General features: G+C 42.7%; 1 protein-coding gene across 1 annotated transcript; it reads right to left on the minus strand.

The window, feature by feature from the left end:
• Positions 1-4,201: 4,201 nt before the first annotated feature.
• TMIGD1 (transmembrane and immunoglobulin domain containing 1) lies at positions 4,202-16,094 on the minus strand. Its single transcript, XM_006095555.3, has 7 exons — positions 16,069-16,094; positions 14,545-14,648; positions 12,547-12,825; positions 8,002-8,280; positions 5,917-6,020; positions 4,836-4,876; positions 4,202-4,317 (listed from the first exon to the last, which is right to left on the minus strand). Exons 2-7 carry the CDS (start codon positions 14,624-14,626, stop codon positions 4,314-4,316), a joined length of 789 nt encoding a protein of 262 aa, XP_006095617.1. The 5' UTR covers positions 14,627-14,648; positions 16,069-16,094; the 3' UTR covers positions 4,202-4,313.
• Between the last annotated feature and the right edge of the window lie 736 nt (positions 16,095-16,830).

Raw genomic sequence — 16,830 nt, forward strand, 5'->3', positions numbered from 1 at the left:
GGAAGAAAACACCTAAAGAACATGCACCCATTTTGCTTTGCTTGGCCCAGAGTGACACCATTCGTTCTGTCCATAGCCCCTTGGCCAGAACTAGTCACGTGGACTGTAGGAGATGGGAAACGTGAAGAGCACAAGGATATTCAGTGAATGATAAACATCTCTGCCACAGCCCCCAAACCTCTAAAGCAGTGAGATGCTCTCAATCACATTCCAGTACTTTTATCCCCATCCCCTCACCCCAGGACAGTCAGTAGAGGAAGGAGCATAGACTGTAGGGTAAGGCTGCCCTGGGGTTGAATTCCACTTGCCCCTCATAGTAGTTGTGTGAGTTTGAGCAAGTTCTTCTGTTTCTCTCCTCCTCAATTTCGTCATCTATGAAATGGGGTTCCAACACCTACCTTGTAAGGTTGTTGCAACAAGAAGAAATTATCTACGCAATCCCTTTGTTGATTATTATCAACAGAAGGACAAGGAAATATTTAGGGCAGTAATTTTCAGCTCTTAATTCTTCAACACTTCAGATATTTCAAATTAGCTCAAGGAGTGTTGTAACATTTCAAAACGCTCTTCAACTAGGATTATTTAAAATTCCTCTTTACTTACTAAAACTGCCGGAAGCTGGTCCATCCTTGCTGCTTGACACAGTCGCTGCAGGGAAGAAACATCTGCACAGCATATGTTTCAAGGGACCTGGCGTATATGGCATACTGTTCTTAATATGTTTGCTCCCCTTCTTAGCGCTATGTGTTTTAACCAAGGTCACCTCTCCGAGAAAGGTTGTTTCCCCAGGTAGGGATTTTTCCCTGAAGTTAGGGAGGGAATAAAACCCCTTAACTAAGTGCCAGGTGGGTAATCACTTTAACTACGAACAATCACGCTTAAGCTACATAATCTTTACTCCCTGGAATGGAGATAAGAAACACCCTAACCTTTGGAATAGAAATTGATAGGATTAAAATCAACTGGTATAAATACAGATGTAACAAGACAATAAAACACAGAACTTGGCTGGAGATCCTGGCTAGAGATCCTGGCTAGGCTGCTGATCAACTGAACGCTGTCTCCATGTCATTCCTTCTTCGCCGACTCCGTCCACACCTTTGGGGACCCCTGGACCTGCTGGAGTTGGACCCCAGCATAAAACAAATCTCTGCAGGTCACTAGAAGTAGGATTAGTGCTGACATCACTCTGGGCAAATTATGAGAGAGGGGAAACCTGTCTTTATTATTCAACTTTTGCCCCTTCTGTGATATCTTCTCACCTACTCCAGCCCCCAGGCTTTGGATTAGCCTGGTGCGAATCCCAGTTTAGTCACTCTCCATTAATTAGTTAAGCATTCTGAGACCAAGTATTCTCTTCACCAAAGTTGGGACAGTCAAGACTACCTCATAGGGTTGTTTACAAGATCAAATTGCAGTTAAAGTCCTCAGCACAGAATAACTGGCTCTTCTGACTTCATTCCTTGCCATCATGCCTGAGTCTTGGGGGAGAGGAGACTATAAGTGAAAACTACCAGAGCTGTGTCACAAAAATATCCAAGAGACGATAAAAGACCAAATCAAGACCAGGTTGACCCCTGGCCAATAGGTTCAGGAAAGTAATCATGATGATGGTGATGACAAAGGTAAAGTTGGTGAGGAAAGAAGTTTGTAAGCTGTTTTCAATGATTCAAAAAGCCCAATGTCAATGATTATATTATTAACCTCTAAAAGCCTGCACAGGTTAACTAAGGTAGCAGATTTCTTTGCTTTTAGGTGGATTTACATCACCTGGGTAATGGTGATGTCATGAAAGAAATTCAGAGAGGCAAGTAGATATCATTGATAAATATTTTACTGGTAAAAATTGGGAAAACAGATCTGGTCAGTTTTTCTCAGTGGTTAGAGTGTCGGACTGTGGATCAGGGTTTCGGGTTTGATTCCCAATCATGGACATGTGCCTTGGTTGCAGGTTCGATCCCAGGCCTGATCAGAGCGTGTGTAGGAGGCAACCAGTCAATGTCTCTCTCTCTCTCTCTCTCTCTCTCTCTCTCTCTCTCTCTTTTTCTCTCTCTCCTTCCTCCCTCTCTTCCATTCTCTCTCTCTCTGAAGATCAATGGAAAAAATATCCTTGGGTGAGGATTAAAAAAAAAGTTAGAAAACAGATTACTATTATTTAATAAATAAAGTTTACTTGATAGACCAGTTCTTTCAAAAAATGGGGCCCAGGAGGAGAAAAATAGTATGAAATGTGTTCTTATTGATAGAAAGGTTGGGAAGGGAGCAACTGGCTTTGTCTGTTCCTTCTCCACTGATATTTATAATCCTAAGGGTCAAAACCAGAAGAATGAATGTTAGAATTTCAGGTACCTCATGGTAGATAGAGAAGACATTTGGTGACAGATTATGGCAGCTTCTTTTGAATTTCATGTCCAAGTCAGGCTCTATTCTAACTTCTAATTGTAAATAGTAGATATCATTTTTAATACAGGCTTTGTTTTTTCAAAACTGTCAGGCAAAATGAGATAATGACCATTTATGATATTGCTGTGCTCTGTTAAAGCTAGTTAACATTCCTTTCTGTGCAAATGTACAAGGTCACTGTGCTTTATAAGGGTGGGGAATCTTTTTACTGATGACCTGTAATTCTCCAGGATGGTTACATGTCCCAGGACAAAGCTGATTCATAATCTTCTAGGTGGGGCAAAGGTATTATGTCTTCAGCATTTCTTGCCAACTCCTTTCAGCATTTAACTAAATGATGTGGAAATCTTTTGAGAATTTTCAAGGTAACATGAAAATTAATCCTAATCCTCCCCCTAATCCAACCTTTTCCTTTTCCAAAGGCCCAAGAAAGGACAAAGGGCGTGCTCCACGTAACACAGTTAAGACTAGAACTCAGGTCTCCTGATTCCAAGTCCAATTAGATGCATAAGTGTTCTGTTTCCTCTTCCACTTTAAACGATCCCAACCCACCATTGCCTGAATCTGTTTTGTTTTGTTTTTTTCTTTATCGTCTCTAGCCTTCTACTTAATTACCTACACATTCAGATTTTCACAATCCTCCTACCTTGTCCTTACAGCATTTTAACGGGGCTTTCCAAGTTCCAATTTGAGAAATCCTGAATGAGAGGCAGGGTCTGAAGGTTTCCCTACTCTCCATTCCACGCTGAAGTTTCAAAGGACTCAAAGAGAAGCTTACCAGGAAGATATATGTCTGTTCCTCTTAGAAACAAGTCCGTTGAGGTTCCATCTATTCTGCTCATTTCTTCTTTTTGCTTCTACGTCAATAGGGGCTTTGAACATCTGTCAGATAGCAGCTTTTCACCCCCACCCCCTCCTCTCTCTCTGACACATTTAGCTACTGCAATATTAGACAAAAAATGTTTTTTTCTAAGATACGGGGTGGGGGATGGGGAGCAAAGCAGAGACATCCCAGGTGGTTCTGGCCAGGGCCGCCTCTCCCCCTAACCCACCCCAGTTGTGTGGCAAAGCGAAGCAGAGACTCTTATGGGGGGAAAATGAAGACAGGATGGAAGCAGAGAAAGCGATAACTTACAAAAGAGCTACAATTTAAAACTGAGGTATATGAGACGAGCACAGGCTGACTCATACATGATATAGCTAGAACTATGCAGAGGATGTTACAAAAAGAAGCAAACGGTACTTATAAACAAACATGCTGGCCAGCCCCCGTCCCCTACTGCTCTCATCGTCATCACTATATATAGTTCAAAAGGTTTGGGACTGTGTCCATCATGAAGAGAGAGAAAAAATGTGCTGAGCTTTTCATAATTTCTTCCATTTAAAAGAGTATTTTATATTCTGATCTTATATCCTTCCCGTTTCAGCCCCAAAACATTTCTTTTATATAACGACAGTGAAAGCAGATGATAATCGGTATTTTTTACAGGCTTCCTTGGCAACTTAAAACAACGGATCACTCTAAGTTGCCCCACAATTATTTTGGGCGGTGGTGTACTGATTTGTAAAACCCAAACAGCTGCTAATCTCCTCTCTAGGAAAATATACTCTAAATGGTACATAGTTACCTTCCTTTTCAGAACAAATTTCAATGAACACGCCCTTCAAGGAGAAGACTTAACAAAAATCTTCCTTTTCCTTCTGATCAGCTTTCTCCATAAAAATGTTCCGCAAGTAGATCAAATTAGTCATAAAAACTACTGTTAAGTGCTTAATGAAACACGTCTTCATAACCTCTGACAATTTGACAGGAGTGAATTTAATAATAGCAATAAATACAGATGGGGCTACATAAATCAAGGCGATCCAGATGCACAATTCTTGCTGTATGAGATGGCACCTCAGCTTTCTCATCTGAAATGAGCCAAGAAATTAATTTTAATGACGACCATAACAATAAAAAAATCAAAATTAAATTCATACTCTTGGAAAGAATGCCCACCGCCCACTTGACGTATCTGGAACCAACAGATCAAAGGAAGTTCCAAAGAGAAGGCAGGATTTAGGATGAGGACTGTGGCTCCTGACTTTGCTGTGAGGAGAACACGGCGGTGGCTTCCCCTGGGGTAGGCCCTCTCACTCATTTACATTGCAGGGCAATAAAAATGCAGTTGCACGAGCATTAGCGCAAAGTTGTTTAAAGAGAGAGTAGGCTTAAGACCAAAGATACTCTCAGTTCCAGGCAACCTCCCAAACGGCCTCGCCCGTCTTCCGCTAAAGAGGAGGCAGATTCTCCTCCACCCTCTGTTCTCCTCTGAACCCCTTCACCTTCCAGCACCTCCCATCCCAGGAAGAGTTTGCCCGGGATGGGCTTTGTGATGCACACCACTGCTCCCCGGCGCTTACGGGCAGACCCAGCCCACAGTACTTACAGAGCTGTTTCTCTTTGAGGATCTTCACCCTTTATGCAGCACTAAAGGCAAACACAACAGGGGCAATGAGTTTTCTGGCTTTTTAAAGGCCCATTAATCAATATTTTGAATGCATCAAGGTGGCTCAAGGGACAGGAAACCCCAATGTGTCTGATAATCTCCTACCTAAAAAATACACACCAATACAGACATGCCTAGCATACACAGCCACCCCTGCACGGTCCAGGTCTTATTTCTCTGGCTACATTGATTACTTTTATTACATCTAGAGAAAAGATGTAATTCTTAATTCAAAATGTTTCCAGGATTTGTACGTAATTGAGTATTTTTTTGTAGGAAAAATTTGCTCTGGATTGGGGAGCAGGGGTTCGGTGAATTTCTTCTTGGGAGACATTGTTGCCCCAAATAAAAGCCAGTTACCATATGTTTCAAGAAGAATGGCTTTTGCTGGATAATGAACTCGGCCGAGGCCACGCTCGCCTTTCTTCAGAGGCTTTCTGCCATATTTGCCTCCCTTGGGCACTGGGTTAACTGGTAGAGTCAAAGGCCTGGCCCTCACCCATGCACCCACATACTCTGCATCATGCTAACCAACAAGGTTAACCATTCAACAATTCAAACTCCAGCCCACCACAGCTGGGGCACGTGGCCTAACTCAAAAGGTGAGCAGTAAGTGTCACCCTTTTCGTGCAGATCCCTGACTCTTGAGCAGATGCTCCTCTCTACATTTATTTATTGTACCAGAGGTGCCATCGCCACAATAAAAGGAAATTTAAAAGGAAGAAAAATCAAAAGCCAGTGATCGTAACGCCGTAAAGTCGTAACGACCAAACGACCGGTCACCAGGAGGCGCATTGATGGGTCTTGTGGCGGGCGGGTCTGGGTCTCACACGATTTCGCGCGCTGGGCTTCTAGTAGTTTATGAAAGATGTTTATTCCCTTAAGCAACTTCCATTTTAGATTATATGGCAGAGAGACCAGATTGTCCAAGTATGGTTCCTAACTCTAGTCACTCATACAGCTGGTTCTTGGCTTTTATTTAGATGGTGTTTTACCTAAATAGCCTAGAATACTTAGATACCTTCATTATCCTTTGTCTTCTAGCAATCAGTCCGAAGCACAACGTCAAAAAGACCACAACCGTTGCAGCAATAATGGGTTCTATGGGTACACTCGAACCTCTATCTGTTGGAAATGCAAACACAGAGAACGAGAGCTAACATTTACATGCTTCTAACTTATGTACTTCTAATATGTGCCAGCCATGATGCCTTGCACTTTAACGAATACCATCCTCTTACTTAAATCCTCCCAACAATCCCCCAAAGTAGGTATTCTATCCCCATTTTACAGGCGAGGAACCGGGGGCTTCGAGAGGTTAGTTTACATGTCCCAAATCACAGACGTAGTAATGGCATTTTCCTCCCATGTTCATAGGGTAAAACAATCCCAACACGTGGGCTAACACCCTGTGCTCAAGAAAAAAGATCCGTGATGTCATCTGCAGCTTTGCATGGCCTCATTGAAACTACCCCACTGAGCCCTGCAGCTGAGAGAGGCTCATGGCAAACTTGGCGAGTAGCCTGACCACCGGCAGCAGAGTGCTTACGCTGCCAAGGCAGCCAACAACCAGGGAAGGCGTAAAGCAGGAAGAAATAAGAAAAACAAGTTGGTTTGGAAGAGCTCCACCTCAAACAAATCCTGCCCACCTGAAAGCCAGGTTGTCAAACTGGCATCCTGCTTGTCACACAAGTTGTATATCTTTTATGTGACATGGAACAATTATGATTCCTTCCTAACCGAGAGGGACAATATGTCTGCCTGTGGGCCTGACAGCCAGTCGGAATGGTATGGCCTGAGGCTCCCACCAACCATGCTTTTGTGTGTGTGTGGAGGGGGGGGCGGGGGGCAGTGAATAGCCATAGACTTCAATCTGGTGCCCCTTCCACTGATTCTTAGCTTCTTTGTGGGGTTGGTTTTTAAAGCAAGTAGCCCCTGGGCTTACTGTCACTGTTCTGCATGACAAATGACTGAACTGGGCCAGCAACCACAGTGATTGGCCACAGCAGTTCTTCCTCCCCACCAGCCATTCACCCCCTGACGGGGAGGAAATAAGAAGCCCTATGCTCCCATCAGTCCTACACTCCTGGCCGGGGTTCAATTGGCTTCCTGGGAACTGGCAAGGAAGGCAATGAGTGGGCGAATGGCAAAGTGAATAAATAATGTTCTAACAAGATATACGCGCCTCGGCTTGTTTGGCTGCTTCTAGCTTCCTGGCCCCAGACCAGGAAATGTGCGCATGAGCATTTTCGGCATCTGCTACACCAGGATCTCGCTTTTCTCTTTTTGTATGAACAAGAAATATGAGGAGGGTCAATCAGTTGGAGCTTCATTTATCCCTATATCGCAGAGGTGACAAACCTGGGTAAATGAAGCAGGAAACCAAGAAGGAACTCACCCCCACCCCTAGAGCCCCCTACTCCCTCTTCTGATTAGCCTGCATGTTACATTTTCAGAGTTAGGAGTGGTTTTAGAGATCCGTTTTCTTATCGAGTCAGCATCTTTCTTCACTATGTGTTTCTGACTTCTGTTTGTCACTAGGCTGTGAACTCAAAAGTCCAGATTTTACAAACCTTGTTGCCCAGGAGAGTTCATGGAAATACTCCCCCCTAAAAGCCTACCAGAATCATCTTCCCCCAGATAGTTCTAGAAAAGGACCTTTGCTCAAAAGGCAGTGTCCTTTAAGGAAAGGGCATCATTTCCCTAAAAGGAAGGATGAGAGTTCTTCGTGGGAAACTCCTTGAATGGGATAATTCACCAAAGAAAATCCTCGCTGCTAATCATAATTGTCATCATCATTTGTTGTCATGAAAAATACATTTTAAAATATATTTTTATTGATTTCAGAGAGGAAGAGAGAAGGAAAGAGAGATAGAAACATCAATGATGAGAGAGAATCATTGATCGGCTGCCTCTTGTATGCCCCACACTGGGGATTGAGCCTGCAACCCGGGCATGTGCCCTTGACCGGGAATCAAACTGTGACCTCTTGGTTCATAGGTTGACGCTCAACCACTGAACCATGCCAGCTGGGCATGAAAAATATTTACTGAGCATCTATTCCAAGTTTTGCACTCTGCTGTATATTATTTAAAAAGAGAGTTACCTTTGACAAAGAGGTGAAAGTCCTTTGTCTTTGTTTCCAGAGGTGAATATGCGAAACAGCTGTAGGTTCCATTGTCAGATTTCTTGACTTTGGTGATGGACAGCTGAAGAGACTCACTTGTCTGTTGGACTTGGTGATGGTTTTTCTCTAAGGTCAGGATGCTGCTGTTTCTGTACCACATCATTTGGGCCTGGGGGTTGGATTTCACATTGCAAACCAGCTTCACAGCACTGCCTTCCTCAACTGTTTGGTAGTCATTTCCACTGAGGAGCGGAGGAACTGCAAGACACAAGCATTGAGGTTTAATTAGCAGATAATGTTCAAGATCTTCAGTCTGTCTCATCTAGTCATTCATTCATTTGACAAAAATTTACTGAGTGACTACTGTATGCCAAGCACTGGGCTAGGAACCACGGGTACAATGGTAAATAACATGCATCCATTTCCAAACTTAATAGAACTTCTAATGTGGTGGAGAAGACAAACCAGGAAGCAAATATCCTATATAATCAAAGGCTAATATGCAAATTGTCCCCTCAACCCGGGAGTTCCACCAGGAATTCAGTCAGGGGGCAGGGCTGACTGGCCAACTGCCTACGGCCCCTCCCCCCATAGGTACCCCCACCCCGATCGGGGCGGGCTGGCCAGACCCCACCCGTGCACGAATTCATGCACTGGGCCTCGAGTATATAATAATGAATCTGTACCAATTTGTAACACTAACCAATCTGTGCTAGTGGTGGATAAAACAGTATAATGTTAAGAAAGCAGGCATTGCCCTGACCAGTTTGGCTCAGTGGATAGAGCGTTGGCCTGCAGACTGAAGGGTCCCGGGTTCGATTCCGGTCAAGGGCATGTGCCTTGGTTGCAGGCACATCCCCCGTGGGGAGTGTGCAGGAGGCAGCTGATCGATGTTTCTCTCTCATCGATGTTTCTGACTCTCTATCCCTCTCCTTCTCCCTTCCTCTCTGTAAAAAAATCAATAAAATATATTAAAAAAAAAAAAAAGAAAGCAGGCATTGCAGTGGGCTCTCATTCCAACTACATCACTTACTGTGACCTTGGGAAAGTTACTTAACTGCTAAGTAACTGCTCAATTTCCTTATCTAAAAAGTGGGATCATAGCTACCTTATGCATTGCTGTGGAAGATGAAGTGAGATAATGCCTGTAAAGAATTTCTCACCGTGCTGGTTAGCACGATCATTACCGTATGGTGGTTTTGAGCACTCCTCACAACCTCCACTTTCACATTTGCTCTGACCACACATTTACCAGTGCGTGTTTGCATTTCCTCAACAGTCCTCTAGAAATGATGTCCCCCTCCCAGAGGTGTTCCAGTCGTGGCAACTCCGGCGTCTATGGACGATGAGCGTGGCTTCCTCACTCCCTTTCATTCCTCCGTGCGAGCAACTCCTTACTTCCTCCATGATGAGGGCAGTTACAGACCCATCGATAGTCGGACACATTTATCGTCACCAAATAATCCGACCCTCCTCCCCACCAGGCCTTTCCAACCTTTAGGAGGAGAAATGGCTGAGCTGACTCTCCCCTCTTCACGCCCTTTGCAGTTTCTGGCCAGGGTGCAAAAGAGTAATGAAATGCCCGAGAAGTGGGCTGTAGGAAAGACGTCAAGGCGGAGAAGGAGGGAGGAAGGAGCCTGTATAATCTGCACACTGAATAATTAGACCCGGAGAAGGCTGTGCTATTAATAACTCTCAGAAGAATGACATTTTGCTGCTCTTTGGAATGAGCTTGAAGTCTGTATCTGTATCCAACAAGGATGTGTGATGGCATTCAGATATGTAGGAAGCTGCTTGAATACAGAACATAGTTGCCAAACATAACCAGTTCCACCAGTTCCACAGGTCCTATCAGTTGTTGCTTTTTATTTAACTATTTAAAATTAACATAAGCTCATCAGCTATATGTATTTCTTTAAAAAAAAAAAACTGACTATGTAGCTCAGTTGGTTAGTGTGTTGTCCTGATATGCCAAAGTTGCAGGTTCGATCTCCCCAGTCAGGCACATACAAGAACCAGCAAATGAATGCATAAATAGGTGGAACAACAAACAAATAGATCTCTCTCTCTTTCTCTCTCATCCTTTCTCTTTCTCTCTCAAATCAGTACATTAAAAAAAAATACATTTCATGCCTGGTCAGTGTGGCTCAGTTGGTTGAGCATCATCCCAAGCACCAGGAGGGCACCGGTTCAATTCCCAGTCAGGGCACATGCCCCGGTTGTGGGCTCGATCCTTAGTGGGGTGCGTACAGGAGGCAGCTGTTCAATGTTTCTCTCTCTCCCTTCCTCTCTCCAAAAGTCAATAAAACATATTTAAAGTAATAATAATACATTTCAGATAAAGTTCAGGTCCTCCTTGACTCTATCCTCATAATTTCCTGACTTCTTAGAGATACCCATCATTATACATTTCATATAAATCCTTGCATCTTTTTTTTAAAAGTAGGCTATTTTTTTTTACATATAATGTACCCATAGGAAATATATTGTATTGTTTTAGGAGGGTGAGAAGGGTTTACATGAAAGATTGAATTCTTTCAATAACTTGAATATTTTTTAGGTATATCCACATTGAACCACAGAGATCTAGCTCATTGCTTTTATTTTTATTTATTATTATTTTTTAATCCTCACCCAAGGATATTTTTCCATTGATTTTTAGAGAGAGAGTGGAAGAGAGAGGGAAAGACAGAGAGAAATATCGATGTGAGAGAAACACATCGCTTGGTTGCCTCCTGCATGAGCCCTGATCAGGGCCCGGGCCAGGGAGGAGCCTGCAACCGAGGTATGTATCCTTAACCGGAATCGAACCCGGGACCCTTTGATCCATAGGCCAATGCTCTATCCACTGAGCCAAACCGGCTGGAGCTAGCTTATTGCTTTTAGAGTCCTATAGTGGAATATATGACTCTAACCATGTTATTTTGATGGGAATTCGGTTTTATTCATTTTTAAAATGTTAAACAGAGCTTCAATAAGTATGCTTGTATATGTCTCTACGCACATGTGCGTGTGTTTCTCCAAGGTTAACGTCTAGAAATAGAGATGCTGGGTCTCATAGGGTAAACACACTTGAAATTTTGAAAGATATTGCAAAAGAGGTGGTCTCGATTTATGCTTTCAGCAACAGTGTATGAAAGAACCCATTTCTGCGCACACTCCCCCAAATAGTGTATTATCAACTGCTATTTATAATAATAATACTTTCTCAGGACTTTACATGCTATTCTTGTCATCATTTATGGCCTCATTTTGACTTATTGATTAATGAGTATCAGTTTGTCACTATGAGCCACTGACCAACTGGCGACAACAATATTTCAGAGGTTGTTATACAGATGATTATGGATTCAGGTTGGAAAACGAAAATCTTTTTCTTTAAAGCCACCAAATGATGGCATTTCTGCCGTGCCTCCCTTAAGAAGGTACAAGGGGAAGAACACTAGATTAAGAGCCTGGGGGTTGTGTTCTGCTCCCAGCTCCCGCTGTGATAATTCTGGCCTCAGTCTGAGCCTCAGTTTCCTCATTTGTCACGTCATAGGCATTACAAGACCCCCAAGGGCCCCTGATAGTTTTGTGTTCTATCAAAGTATGCAAAGGGAAGCTTGCTAAAAAATCACATTTCATTAATTCATAGCAAATAAAAAAACAAAACTCCTTTTCCCAGGAACAAGCAAATGTTCGCACTGGAAACTCAAGCTGCAGGTCGCCAGTATTTTCCAGAGCTGGATTCTTTGGCATTTTCTCCACCCTTTTATCTCAGGAGCAGTGGCATCAACTTTTCACAGAAAAGCCTGCTGAACGTGAGTCCAGAGCTCTTTCTACCAAATCCCTACCACATCATCACCCTAACCCACATCACCCCTCACCCACCACCCACACCACCCTCATGTCGAATCATTTAAAGGACCCCTAACGCCATATAGTTCCACCAGTGGGTGACCAATTCCTGCAACCCAGCCATCAAAGAGCTTCATCTTTTGAGGTTTTAAACATGAACAACCAATATATTCATGAAAAGGTGAACACCCTCATTCTTTTTTTTTTTAATCCTCACCCGAGGATATTTTTCCATTGATTTTTAGGGGGAGTGGAAGAAAGAGGGAAAGACAGAGAGAAACATTGATATGAAAGAAACACATCAATTGGTTGCCTCCTGCACGCACCCTGACCAGGGCCCGGGCCAGGGAGGAGCCTGCAACCGAGGTGTGTGCCCTTGACCGGAATCGAACCTGGGACCCTTTGGTCCACAGGCCAAAGCTCCATCCAATTAGGGCCACCCTCATTCTTAATTTTTGAAATTCAAATAAAATTTTATATCAAGCTGGCAAATGACACACTCAGTGCTCATGAGTTGTGGGGAAATAGGCCCCTTGGTGCTTTGCTGTGGGAGCGTAAGTAGGACAATTTGGCAATATCAAGCAAATGTTACAATGCACATACTCTTTAGACCCAGACTTCAGCTACCCCTGAGTGCAGTGCAGACCACACCGACTGGCTCACAGTGTCTCTCCTTTTACTCACAAGGGACGTTCAGCACCACAGAGATGGACACGGACTGGTCCCTCTGCAGCTTGCAGGTAAAGGTGACTCCATTGTCATCCTCACTGATGGCAGTCACACAGACGGCGCTGGAATTGATTTTGTTTTCGGACTTCAAATCCACTGCCCCCCCTTCTCGGAACCAGAGAAGTCCTTCGTCCCCCGTGTGGTTCTGAACAGCACACTTCAGAGATTCTTCGGAGCCCAGCTGAGTGTTCAGAACGTGGCTCTCGGTTTTCCCATTCACAGTTAAAACAGAGCCTGGGGGTGCAGGAGGAAACTATTACCACAGAGTGAACAACCTAAACGACCCTACATGTTTCATCAGAACAATGAAATCAAGGTAGTCGTATCGATCTGTGTGATTTTACCAGGAAAAGGGTCCGTCCTGTATTATTGACTACAGGAAGGAAAAGCTGCAAATGGTTACCAAATTTTGCTGCACCTTGGAATCACCTGGAGATTTTTAAAAAATTGCTGATGCCTTGATCCCACCCCAGACTTTCTTATTAATTGATAGGAGTGCAACCTGGGCATGGATTTTTTTTTAAAGCCCCAGATGATTCTAATGTGTAGTGAGGTTTGAGAACCATTGAGTTAGAAAACAGTATGTACAGAATTACTCTATTTACACACACACACACACACACACACACACACACACAAACACACACACATTTATGAGGAAAAGTGTTGGGGAAAAATTCTATCTATATATATATAGGGAATAGCATTGATGAAAATAGAGAAAAAAGTAGAGAAATGCTTACCAGATTTAATTTGTTTACTTCAAGGGGTTGGATGTAGCAAAGTGGGAGTGGAGAAATACAAAGAAATACAAAGAAAAAAAGCACTATAGTAAAATGAAAAAGTATTTAAGACGAAACATTAAGTGAATAGGCAGAATATAAATTATCTCTAATAATTACTATAAATGTATCAAAATTGCATATGGGCAAAAGCTGATTGAAAACATTTCTGATTAGGTGATAGAATTTGGTCTTCCATATCTGATGATTTAATATTGTGTTGGCAATGCAGTGAAATAAAAAGATATTTAAACAGCTGTGGTTTGTGGACAGATAAGTCATTATGAGGTGGATGATTAGGATATAAAGTACTTTGTTTTCATTTCTCATTTTTAGAAACTCATCCATCATATAACATACCCAAATTTCAGTTTTTACTTTCCTGGTTCAGAAGCAAGTAACAAAAGGTAAAAAGTAACTTTAGCCACCAGAAACTTGCCCCCTATATACCATTGGTTAAAATAGTCTGTAAACACATTAACTTTAAAAAACAAACAAACAGAAACGACTGGAAAAAAATAATGAGACTTCAGCCTAGGTTTTGTTTGTTGGTTGCTTTGTTTTTTAATCTGGGAGAATATACACCAAAACGTTGAATGGCTGTGTTTGGATGATGGGATTTGGTGGGATTTTTACTTTTATAAATAGCATGTCCCACAAATGTATATACACATATTGAATCATTATGAAGGCAGTCTTTATTGAAATACATTTCATTTTCAAAATTGAGCTACCAGCTGTTAAAGGATGTATACATTTTTTGAGACACCCTGTATTTCCTAATTTATTTTACAGCGACTATATATTACTTTTAAAATGGAGGGGGAAAGCTAGTTCTAGATTGGGGCAGGGAGCAAATGCAGGAAAGATTTTTGTGTAAGTGTATGTTCAAATAAACTTCAGATTATTTTGGGTATGATTAGTAATACAATGCATTAAAATGTAGGGAAATTGTGGCTGTGGCTCTGGAGAGAATAGGATACTTCTATACTAGGAGAACCATAAAAATATTTTCCATTTAAATTTTATGATGTTATCTGACTCCTATACTCTGAACCAGAGCAACTATGTCTTCATTCCAATTTGGATTTTGGATTTTTCCAATGCCCACCCATCATTTTTAACCTGAACTTTTTTTTTATTTAAAGAGGCGAAAGAAATATGAACTTACTTGTCATTCCACGTGGCAGAAATAAGATCACTAAGAGAAGAAAGCTGCACATTCGCATTAGGCCGCTGCTCTTCTGTGCCATCTTTAACGAATTTAAGTCGGATCTGGGGGTGGGGGTGGGAAGAAAATGTAGTTGTTTCTGTACTTTGAGCTACACTGAGTTTATGAACCTTCGTCTTGTCCATTATGCACTTACAGTGAAGTACCAGATGAGTCATCCCAGTTATAATGATGATATTTTTAGTTTTCAAAAAATCCCGTTCTGACTCCTAAGTTCTAAGTGCAATGAGGAGAGAGAATCATTGATCGGCTGCCTCTTTCCCACCCCACACAGGGGATCAAGCCCACAACCCGGGCATGTGCCCTGACCAGGAATCGAACCGTGACCTCCTGGTTCATGAGTCGACGCTCAACTGCTGAGCCACGCCAACCAGGCTTAAAGCATGCTAATCTCTACTTTCCCCCATCCCTCCACTGTTCTCCTTTTCGTGATACTCCTTAAGGACTCCTTCACCCAGTGTGGACTAAAACAATAAATAATAAAGGCTTCTTTTTCTCCTGTGTTTTGCTGTTGCCATTCCCTCCCTAAAATATTCTCCACTTCCATCTAGAAAAAAAAATGTATTTACTTCCTTTCAAGAGTACACTATGAATATAGTAGAACCACATCTGGAGTGTTTTCTGTCCAACAGACATGGTGCCAAACACTTTACATACGTTATTTAAATACCAGTTAAGCTTCTAACAGCCCTTCTGAGGTCATTTCTAAAGGTTTGGAGAGATTATATAATTTGCCCAAGATCCCAAAGACGGTAAATACCAGGCTCAGGATTTGAACCCAGGACTCCCAAGGCTGTGCTCTTAACCACTCTACTGCCTAGATTAGTATTCTCTTCTTTTAAGAAGCTGCTGTGGCCCTGGCTAGGTAGTTCAGTCGGTTAAAGTGTCATCCTTATACACTAAAGTTTTTCGGGTTCAATCCCCTGTCAGAGCATATACAAGAAGCAAACAGTGAATGCATGAATAAGTGGAAAAACAAGCTCTCTCTCTCTCTCTCGCTCTCTCTCTCTCTCTCTCTCTCTCAAAAAGGAAAAAGAAAAAGAAAAAGCTGCTGTTAATCCTTCCAGTCCCTGCCTACTCCACAGACCTTAGCAACTTGGAGTTTTGACCCCATCCCAGGCCTGTCCTGACAGGAGTCAGTTTCGTTCCTGCCAGGCTCACCCTATCTGGCTGGCAAGCCCGTATCAATCTTTCAACAAGAGACAATTAGTACTAATATTGATTCTTTTGTAACTTTTCAATTTTGCCAAAAAGATTATGACACGTGGTAACGGCAGTGATTTCAGAAGTCGGTCATTAATAGAGTTTTCTCAAGCACAGCTCCCTGTGGGTGCTCAGTAGAAACTGAAAGTATACTAGCACCTTCTTAAGGAGGAAGATTGATTTCTCCCCTTCCCTTCCACCCGGCCAAGGTAGCAACTTTTCAGAACGGATTTCCCTCAGCTGACATGTTTTCCCACTTACCTGCGGAGCTTTGAAAAGCTGACTCCCTTGGCCAATTGTTCCTCTGTCTGAGAACCCTGAATCCTTTCCCCGCTGCCATCTTTATAATACTTGAATTTGAACGCTTTATGACAGTAGGGTCAAGTAAATAATTAAATTGGGTTCAAAGTCTGTTTCTTTTTATGGATTCTTAGAGAAGACAGTAATTAGGAAAGACATCTTCTTAAGATCTAGGTGTGTATGGATACCTAAGTTACTAGGTGGGGCCAGGTTTTACTACCAGGGATGTCATTGCTCCAGGAAAGCCTGAGCTTATGCAGAAAATTGTAGCTCATCTCACTGAACATGGTCATGCTCAGGTTAGATGACTAATAATCTGACATCCTGAGAATTTGACCAGTGTCCCTGGGCTGGCCCAGAACCATCCCTCGCTTGGGTCCCGCCTGGGTGCTGCTCTCCCCACCCACCCACCCCGCGCCCCTTGCCGCCCTTGGGGCAAGTCTGAGGAGAGGTTTGATTTTCACAGCAGCCAAAACATTAGAGGATTTCACACAACTTAAATCATGCTAGGAAAGTATTACTTCCCACTGGTACCCCAGTGTGTGAATTGCACCACGCCAGCCATGGCAGGGGACAGGTCTAGCCCTTTGAGGGTCTCACCTGATAGGGCAAACCTTGCATTTACACTTTCAAGAATTAGCAATTGAGGATATCTATTTTTTATTGGTTTAAAAATACATATGTTTTTAATATATTTTATTGATTTTTTACAGAGAGGAAGGG

The sequence above is a fragment of the Myotis lucifugus genome, unplaced genomic scaffold, assembly GCF_000147115.1.
Source record: "Myotis lucifugus unplaced genomic scaffold, Myoluc2.0 scaffold_157, whole genome shotgun sequence".
Taxonomy (NCBI): Eukaryota; Metazoa; Chordata; class Mammalia; order Chiroptera; family Vespertilionidae; genus Myotis; species Myotis lucifugus.

Excerpts from the sequence above, each read along its gene's own strand:
- TMIGD1 (XM_006095555.3), bottom strand. The coding sequence starts at position 14,626 with ATGGCACAGAAGAGCAGCGGCCTAATGCGAATGTGCAGCTTTCTTCTC. Across the intron at positions 8,281-12,546 it reads TGTGGTGCTGAACGTCCCTT|TTCCTCCGCTCCTCAGTGGA; the intron begins GTGAGTAAAAGG and ends TGTGTCTTGCAG. Across the intron at positions 4,877-5,916 it reads GAAGACAAAGGATAATGAAG|TGCTGCATAAAGGGTGAAGA; the intron begins GTATCTAAGTAT and ends GTTTGCCTTTAG.